The 10271-nt window shown below is 40.0% G+C and overlaps 1 protein-coding gene across 1 annotated transcript; it reads left to right on the top strand.

The window, feature by feature from the left end:
• The first annotated feature begins 2080 nt into the window (after positions 1-2080).
• Positions 2081-2476, top strand: LOC112763750 (uncharacterized). The gene has a single exon (XM_025809342.1). It carries the CDS (start codon positions 2081-2083, stop codon positions 2474-2476), a length of 396 nt encoding a protein of 131 aa, XP_025665127.1.
• Positions 2477-10271: the final 7795 nt, after the last annotated feature.

The following is a 10271-nucleotide window of genomic DNA, read 5'->3' as shown; positions in this document are numbered from 1 at the left end:
CGAGTGTGCATCGATTATAGGAGGTTGAATGCCGCAACAAGGAAAGACCACTACCCTTTGCCATTCATTGACCAGATGTTAGATCGACTTGTGGGTAAATCTCACTACTGCTTTCTTGATGGTTTTACTGGCTACTTCCAGATTCACATTGCTCCTGAAGATCAGGAAAAGACCACATTTACTTGTCCCTTTGGCACCTTTGCATACAAAAAGATGCCATTTGGGCTATGCAATGCACCCGCCACTTTTCAGCGGAGCATTACAAGTGTCTTTTTCGATCTTATGGAGAGTTGTCTGGAAGTCTTTATGGATGACTTCAGTGTGCATGGGACTTCATTTGATAGTTGTTTAGAGAACTTGGCCAAGGTCTTAGCTAGGTGTGTTGATACTAACCTTGTCTTAAATTTCAAAAAATGTCATTTCATGGTGAGACAAGGTATAGTGTTAGGACATGTAGTTTCTGACAAGGGCATTTCTGTGGACCCAGCCAAGGTTAATGTCATTACCAGTTTATCTCACCCCTCATCTGTGAGGGAGGTCCGTTCCTTTTTAGGGCATACAGGATTCTATAGACGCTTTATCAAGAATTTTAGCAAAATTGCATTTCTATTGTCGCGCCTACTCCAAAAGGACGTAAACTTTGAGTTTGATAGTGCTTGTGCGGAAGTATTTGAGGAGTTGAAGAGATCTCTTACCACAGCACCAATTGTGAGGGGCCCTGACTGGACGCAGCCGTTCGAGATCATGTGAGACACGTCAAATCATGCCGTAGGTGCCGCGCTTGCACAACGCGATGGTAAGCTCCCTTATATCATTGCTTACTCCTCAAAGACATTGGATGCGGCACAATCCAAATATACCACTATTGAGAAAGAGCTTTTAGCCATTATTCATGCATTGGATAAATTTCGATCTTACTTGCTAGGCTCCAAGATAGTGGTATATACAGATCATGCAGCTTTAAAATATTTGTTGACTAAGAATGAGTCGAAACCTAGGCTCATACGTTGGATCTTGCTTTTGCAAGAATTTGACATTGAGATTAGGGATCGAAGTGGGTCACAAAATCTAGTTGCGGACCATCTAATCCGCCTTGAAAATCTCAAATATGACCTATTTCCGATCGATGACTCATTCCCTTTGGATAGTTTGCATGCTATTTCGGATAGTTTTCCTTGGTTTGCTCCTATAGCGAGCTAGTTGGTTGCTAAGATTTTCCCTCCCAACTTTTCAAAGCACCAAAGGGATAAGTTGAGGAGTGATTCCAAATATTACATTTGGGATGACCCTCACTTGTGGAAGAGGGGAGTAGACCAAGTAATTCGTAGATGTGTCTCGGAATCCGAAATTCAACCCATTCTTGAGTCTTGTCACTCGTCCGAGTTTGGTGCCACTTTGGCCCACAACAGACGGCTAAAAAGGTTTTGGATTGTGGATTCTGGTGGCCAACACTATTCAAAGATGCTAACCAATTTTGTGTGTCATGTCACCAATGTCAGAAGTCAGGAAATGCATCCCAAAGGGATGAAATGCCTCAACAACCAATGTTATTTTGTGAGATCTTTGATGTATAGGGCATAGACTTTATGGGCCATTTCCTAACTCAAGTGGGTATCTGTATATTTTGTTGGCGGTTGACTACGTCTCAAAGTGGGTGGAAGCGATACCTACCCGCCTTGATGACGCTAATGCCGTAATCTCTTTCATTAGAAATAATATTGTGTGCTGCTATGGGTCGCCACGAGCAATTGTGAGCGACCAAGGTTCCTACTTTTGTAACAAGAAGGTAGAAGCACTACTCAAGCGCTATGGGATATCACACAAGGTTTCAATTGCCTATCACCCCCAAACGAATGGGCAAGTAGAAGTGTCCAACCGGGAGATTAAGCAAATTTTGGAGAAAGTGGTGAATCCACAAAGAAAAGACTGGAGCTCTCGGTTGGGAGATGCATTATGGGCATACAGGACGGCCTATAAGACCCCGTTAGGAATGAGTCCCTTTCGGGTCGTCTATGGTAAGGCATGCCACTTTCCGGTGGAGATTGAGCATAAAGCCTATTGGGCAGTGAAGTAGTGTAACATGGATATCACCAAGGCGGGTGTAGCCCGGAAATTGCAACTGGAGGAGCTTGAATGTCTTAGGATGGAGGCATATGAGAATGATCGGATTTACAAGGAAAATACTAAGGCATTTCATGATCACCATATTCGGAGGAAGGATTTTCAAGAAGGTGACGAAGTTCTCCTCTACAACTTGAGGCTTAGATTCATGCCTGGAAAGCTCCGTTCAAGATGGGAAGGACCCTTCAAAGTGAAGGAGGTAAAGCTCTATGGTGTGGTAGAATTGTTTGACCCTCAAAGTGAGGCAGCCTTCAAGGTGAATGGCCATAGAGTGAAGAAGTACTATGGCTACAAATCACCAAGGGAAGTGGAGGTGCTCCTACTTGAGGATGCACCACAAGGAGAGGAAGCTTAGGCTCATGACCGTCCAACTTAAGGACGTTAAAGAAAAGTGCTAGGTAGGAGACACCCCACCACGGTATGATCGTCCTTGTATATACTTTCTTGCTTTTAGTCTTAGATTCTTTGTGAATTTTGTGCTTCTTGATGTTGTTGAGCTTGTTTGGATATGCTAGGTTTTGTTGATTTTGTTAGATTGTTGTGGTATTCATTAGGATTTCATCAATCTTGGCAATTTTGTTGAATTGGTTGTGTTGAAGAAAATGCTTTATTTTGATGTTGTATGGAGTTTTGAGTGTTTCCTAGCTGAGTGAATGCCAAGGGGCATCCACGTGCAAGCATGCTATACGCGTACGCGTCGACGTGGTTTCACAACTCCTGGTACTAAAACCCGAGAGTTGTACCCACTTTATGCCCATTTTTTGCCAAAGGCACAGTAGCAACCCACGCGTAAGGGCGGGGGACGCGTACGCGTCGGTTGTGTATTCTAAACTCTCTAGTACAAAAAATCTGATAGTTATGCCCACTTTGTGCCAGGCGACCCACGCGCAAGTGTAGGTGACGCATACGCGTCGATCGCTATTTGGAAATCCATGCGTATGCGTGCTGTGCGCATACGCGTCGCTTGTGCTGCACACCATTTGTGGTACATAAATCCGAGAGTTGGGCCTGCTTTATGCCAACTCTATACCCAAGGCACAACTCTCCCCACGCGTACACGCCCCTGACGCGTACGCGTCCCTCCCTTCTTTGCCCACCACGCGTACGCGTGGTGTGTGCGCGCGTCGATTGCTTGACTCAATTTTAAACCTGTGCACCCCTCTTTCTTTCTTTACTTCATTTCATTCTTCCATCTTCCTTCTTCCATTACCTTTCTCCTTCTTCTCCCATCTTCCACCACTCTTGTCTCCGGCCACTGTACTGGCGACCACCACCACCTCCGGCGGCTCTAGAGTTTCTTCCCTCTTCTCTCCTATTTTCAACCCACACTCTACCTTGCTTTCTATCCCTTCTCAAGGTTCTATTTCTACTTCTTCTCATCTTTTGTCTTCTTTTAAATTTTCCCTCTTCTAGTTGTATTTAGTTGCATGTTCTTCTTGCATTTGCTTACTCTTTTGATTTCCCTTTTAGTTGCATGATTTTATTACTTGGTTCTTACTTGTTTGCTTTCCTTCTTATCTTACTTTTCCATGGATGTTGAACTTCAAGTTTTACCTTGCTTTGATTGATCCTTTTGTTATCTCTTGATGTCTTTGTGACTATGTGGTGTTGTGTTGTTGTTTGGTATTTTATTTGGGATTCTACATGATTGAATTCTTCCTACTTACTCATTACTTGAATATTGCACACCAAGTGTTTGAGAAAATGCACCTATACCATTTTGGTTCCATTTGACCTTATGCTCTCAACTTGGTGTTTCTTCCTTACACACTTGCTCCTTTCTAGGTGCATTGAGCTTACTTTGCTTTATGTTTACCATCTTTATGCTCATTTACCATGACTTGCTTCTTTATTATGGATGCTTGAGTTTATCCTTTTCATGCCTTATTAAATGCCTTACTCACTCTTGCATCCCATGCTAAGTGTTGTGACCCATGATTCTATAGTTGTTTTGATCACATGTGTAGCTGTCATGTCCTCAAGCTACACAATTTTTTTTGGGCACTACTTTTCACTTGCATGTTATTTTTTATGAGTTAATTCTTTGGGTTTAATGTTTCCCCTTTTCCTTCCTTTTTCAGGATGGCCACCAAGAAAGGCAAGGAGAAGGCGTCGAGGACACCGGCCACAAAAAGGGTACCCCAAAAGTCAATTTCCAAGGTGCATCCTACACTCAGAGCTAAACCCCTCTCAAAGAAGGCAAATAAAATCGCTCCTATTGATGAAAAAGAGAAGAGCAATCTGGCAAGGGACTCCTCAAGGTTCCCTAACCGCTTCTGCGAACTCGTGTTCCCCGCCATGGTTGAGAGGAACTATCATTCCGAGCACTTACTCGCCCCTCCGGATCACATTGCTCATTATGTGATGCCCCACATTGAGCGGCGAGGATGGGAGTTTCTCATAGAAGACCACAAGAGGCCAACCTCTCGTGGGTGGTAGAGTTTTACACCAATTATCACCTCATTTCTCTTCAGTCAGTATACATGCGCCGGAAGCAAGTCCCAATTTCAGAAGAGGCTATTCAGGGAGTGCTTAATGTTTTACAGGTGCCGAAGGAAATGGATGGTTACCAAGAGGTCCTACGTCGGTGGAATGAGTTTGGGTTTGACTGGGACTCAATTCTTCGAGTCATTGCTGACGAATGGATTTTTTTGACGGTTTAGAATTTCACAAATGAATTCTCGTTGCAAGTATAGTTTCTAAACCAATCACTAATCCTTTCATACAAAAAGTTGTTTGTCATTAGTACAAACCCCTAAAATTTATAAACCGAAGTATTGGACCTCGGGTCGTTCTCCCTAGGAATTACAATAAAGTGTCTTGTTATTGGTTATGAGTTATTTTGGGGTTTTGGATAAGAAGCATGAAAAGTAAATGGCAATGAAAATAAACTAACAACTATAAAAGGCTCTTGGTAAGGTGTGAGAACTAGAAGTCCTATCCTAGTTATCCTTCTCAATTGTGATGAGAATTGTTCATTGCTACCACTTAGTTAACCCTTACTAATTAAAGGAAAGTCAAGTGGATGAATTGACTTGAGCCACAAGTCCTAGCCAACTCCCAAGGAAAGACTAGCTTTAGTGCACTCTAAACCAATTAGCAATCTCTCCAATTATCAATCAACAAAGGAATTAGATAACTCAAGTGTCACTAATTACTCTACCTAGGCCAAGAGGAGCATAACCTATACTATATCTAGAAGAGGCATTTCAACAAACACATAAAAGGCAATAAAAGTAAACAACATAAATTGCAAGAATTAAAGAGAGATCTAACTACAAAGGCAAGAGATCAACAATAGAAAAGCAAAGAAGAACAATCATTATGAATTACCTCTTATTGAATTGAAAGAAAATGGAAGGAACAATAGTAGATCTACAACAAAGTATAAGAACAACATAAAGAAAATTACAATAAAAGAATGGAAGAAGAATGAATGTAACAACAAGTAATTGAGAAGATAGAAGTAGAAGAAGATGAATTAAAATCTAGATCTAAGAACTAAACCTAATCCTAATCCTAATTCTAGAGAGAAGTGAGAGCTTCTCTCTCTAGAAACTAACTCTAACTACTAAACTAAGCTAATGATTAAAAAGTATGTTGATTCCTCTTCAATCCTTGGCTTAAATAACATCAGAAATGAGTTGGATTGGGCCCACAAGGCTTCTAAAATCGCTGGCCACGTTTTGCTTTAAGTGAACCAGGTGGCAGCAACGGCGCGTGCGCGTACTATGCGCGTGCGCGCCACCATACGTGTAGCAACTATGGCAAATCTTATATCGTTTCGAAGCCCCGGATGTTAGCTTTCCAACCCAACTAGAACCGCATCATTTGGACCTCTGTAGCTCAAGTTATGGTCGTTTAAGTGCAAAGAGGTCGGCTTGACAGCTTTCCGGTTCTTTCATTTCTTCATGAGTTCTCCAACTTTTCATGCTTTCTTTCTTCATTCCCTTGATCCAATCTTTGCCTCCTAAACCTTAAATCGCTTAACAAACATATCAAGGCATCTAATAGAATCGAGGTGAATTAAATTTAGCTATTTTGAGTCCTAAAAAGCATGTTTTCACATTCAAGCACAATTAAAGGAGAATATACAAAACCATGCTATTTCTTGAATAAATATGGGTAAAAGGTGATAAAATCCCCAAAAATCAATACAAGATAAACCCTACAAATGGGGTTTGTCAACCTCCCCACACTTAAACCAAGCATGTCCTCATGCTTAAGCCAAGAGAGAAACAAAGGGTATCAACATTTATTCAATGGAAACTAACTAAATGCAATCTACCTATATGCAACTATCTAAATGAATGCAAGTGCTTGGTCAAAATAAATCAATTCCCAAGAAACATATATGCACAAGGGCTAAGGACTAGCAAGTCTAATCCACAATTGAATTGAGTTATTAAATATTTTTACAAACTTGCATGAAAATTATGATCATAGGTGAAAACATGTAATTGAGCATCAAACCCTCACCGGTAGTGTTTGCACTCTATTCACTCAAGTGTTTAGGGTTGATTCACTCAATTCTCCTCTATTTCATGCTTTCCAAGATTTGTTTTTCTTCTAACAATTAACATTTATTTCATGCATGCATACAAGTATCATGAGGTCTTTTCATTGGTTGTAATGGGGCTAGGGTCAAGGTAGGATGCATATTTGGTCAAGTGAGCTTGAAATTTGAATCTTTGATAAGCTTAAACTTCCCACCTAACCTATGACATCCTATACAATTAAGTTCTAATCTAGCTACCCATTTTTCACTTTTTTTTCACATACTCATGCATTTTCTTTTCATTTCACAACTCATATGCATTGATCTTATTGAGCTTCACCTTGGGGCATTTTGTCCCCTTTTTATTATTTTTCTTCTTTTTTCTTTCTTTTTTCTATTTTTTTTCTTTTCTTTTCCATATTGTTTTTCTTTTTCACTTTTATTTCTTTTTCTTTTGTTTTTTCTTATTTTTTTTTCTTTTTTATATACAAGAACCTCAATGCATAAGGTTTTACATTTGATCAATACATGAGTATGTACCCAATTCCTAATATTTCCAATAACATTACAAAACTACCCTTTTATTCACCCAATGTCCCAAGGTTCCCACACTTGAATGATACACACACTCTAGCCTAAGCTAATCAAAGATCCAAATAAGGACATTTATTGTTTTTCGCTTTAAGGCTTGTAATGTGCTAAATTAAGAACAAGTGGGTTAATCGTAGGCTCAAATTTGGCTAACAATGGAAGATAAAAGGTAGGCTATTTGGGTAAGTGAGCTAAATGAAATGATGGCCTCAATCACATAAATGCATGAATACACAAAATAATGGACATAAAGAATCAAACAAATCAAAGATTACAATCATAGAAAGAGAATAATGCACACAAGAAGGAAAGATAAGTGGTTGTAAGATGTAACCACACCGTTAGACTCAAATCTCACAAGCTTGTGTTCTTAGCTCAAAACATGTTCTACAATATATATAATTCAAGCAAGTTCTATGAAAAGTTTTCACTCAAATCAATTGACATGCCCTATAGATAGAAATCTTGAAAAATTCTCATTATCTTGACTAAGCTTATTGTGTATACATATGCAAAAATAAGAAAATGCAAGTAAAAATCCTAAAATCCTAGAATGAAATGCAAAAGTATTGGAGTTAGAAATTTTTCACCCAAGATTGCCGATCGGTCGGACGACCTCCCCACACTTAAAAGTTTGCACCGTCCTCGGTGCACTCAAAGATGAGCAAGGGGGTACGGCGACTCTCCGGATTGCTATGTGTTCTTTCTTCCGCCTCCATGGTTGCTTGTGGTGCATTCGTTATGAAAAACAAAAATATAACACCATAAGATGAGAAGATATAAAAGCAAGGAAGCATACATTGTTGGAATGAGGTAAATCACTAGAATGAGGTGAGTGAATTAGTGTGACATTAAGAAATATTAGGTGTGTGAATTCTAAATTGCGCGGTTTAGAATACACATTAGCATAAAAGCTATGTCACAAAAGAAGCATGCACTTCACTTATCCTAGTGTGCTTGAGATGCTTTAAGTAAGCTTGTAAGGTAAGACAAGCATTAGAGAAGCATGAAAGCATTCAAGGCAAACATATGGATGGATATAATCATGAAATACAATGCATTAAGGTAAATGCTCAACATCATCCATCAAGAGGTTGCCTAATCGAGGAAAAGGATTCAAATTACATGGTGGCCAAATCATGCAATTCAAGAAGAGTTACAGACTCGAAGACAATTCTCATCACTTGGTATTTTTCAAAAGGTAAGCATGAAGAACTCAAAACCAAGTAAAATCATAGAATCCAACAAAGATTATCTAAAAACATTCATGCTAAAATAGCATTTAGGCAATAAGGGATATAGCAATGTATAGTAAACAAAGTCAATACTCCAACACTTATGATGAAAAGAGAGAAAATGAAATGAAAACTAAACTAAAACTAACTAATCAACTAACTAACTAACTAATTTGTTAACTAAAATAAATGGTTGTCAATGGTGTTTGGAAGAGTTGGATGAGGGGTAGGAGAAAGGAGAAGGAAAGAAATAGAAAGAGGAGAAGAAAAGAAATGTGGTGAAGGAAGGCAATCCGCGCGCGCGCGCGGATGGCTTATTTCGAGAGTGACGCGTACGCGTCATGTGCGCGAGCGCGCAAATAGGTTTGTGCCAGAGGCACAACGTTGGCGCGGCGCAGGCACAACTCTCTGGAAAATGTATGGAGGTTGGAACTTCTCAATCCACGCGTACGCACGCATGGCGCGCGCGCGTGGATGGTCGAAAATGCTGTAAGTGCGCGTACGCGCCATGTACGCGTACGCGTGGATGGTGCTCTGTTTTTCAAAAAAAAAATTTTTTTCTATGTTTTTGCACCAATCCAAGCATTCCAAACCTCCAAACAGCTACCAAAACACCATAAAACCTTATTTAGCATACTTAAACTACCAAACATACTCAACTAACTAAACAAAACATGAAATTAAGCTAATTCTACCAATATATACAAAAGAGAAAATAAAAGGATTTTACCATGGTGGGTTGTCTCCCACCTAGCACTTTTGTTTATTGTCCTTAAGTTGGACTTATGGGGAGCTCCTCTCAAGGTGGCTTGTGCTTGAAGCTATCCTTGAACATCCACCAATGCTTGAATCTCCAATAAGCTCCATTCTTCAATTTTAATATCTTCAAGCCTTGATGGAGTTCTTCACAAACCATGGGCTCCCAAAATTGATCCTCATATATTCCCGGATCCCATATCTTATTTCCACACCCATCTTCGAGTTGATTATCATTATTCCATTTGGGTGGCATGACCTTAGAATTCTCAATAAAGTGACCAAATATTCTCCTAGACCCAAACAATCTAGCTCTATGCCAAACCGTGCAATTAAGCTTTGAACATGCAACCATAATGAGCCTAGAATAATGTTTCCAACCACTAACCATTTCCTTTTTGCTTTTAAAGCCACAAATATGTCTAAGTTGACCATCCGTCTCAAGCAAACCATATTCAAGGGGAATAACAAAGCTTAAGTATAAGGAATTCACCCACTTGAATGAGAGAATGGATGGTGGTGGCTTGGGGAGAGGTATCTCCAATGTGCTTGCAAGCTCTACTCCCTTGTTTGCTTCCTTGTCAATCTCCACCTCTTCATAAGCTCCTTCACTTCCAATCCTTTGTTCATCAATTTCATCTAACTCTTCCTCATCACTCAAATCATAAATGGGAGGTTGAGAGAAATCTACCTCCACATTGCTTTCTATCTCATTGGGAGAAGGTTCTTCAAATTCAAAGGATTCACCACCAAGATGGTTGGATGCATGATCTTCATCACCAAGGGAACTCAAGTCTTGCTTCATTCTTTCCAAGTCTTCATTCAAAAATTGTTTTGGAGGTTGTGCACTTTCCTCCTCGACATCAAATTCAATCTTCTTGGATGGATTTTCTATGATTTTAGCTTCCTATGGAGGTTCCGCATCTCCTAGGTCTTCAACCACTTCTTCCTCTTCTTTAATGGTCATAGGTTCCTCCAATTGTTCTAACACAAAGTAGCCTTCCTCCTTTTCCACCGGAGTTTCCAATCTCTCCTTCATGCTATGCTCTTCTTGAGCCATGGGAGTTCCT

Source organism: Arachis hypogaea, chromosome 17, assembly GCF_003086295.3.
Source record: "Arachis hypogaea cultivar Tifrunner chromosome 17, arahy.Tifrunner.gnm2.J5K5, whole genome shotgun sequence".
Taxonomy (NCBI): Eukaryota; Viridiplantae; Streptophyta; class Magnoliopsida; order Fabales; family Fabaceae; genus Arachis; species Arachis hypogaea.
This window is presented reverse-complemented; position numbering and strand designations above follow the sequence as displayed.

Coding starts and splice junctions, on each gene's coding strand:
- LOC112763750 (XM_025809342.1), top strand. CDS start 2,081: ATGGATATCACCAAGGCGGGTGTAGCCCGGAAATTGCAACTGGAGGAG.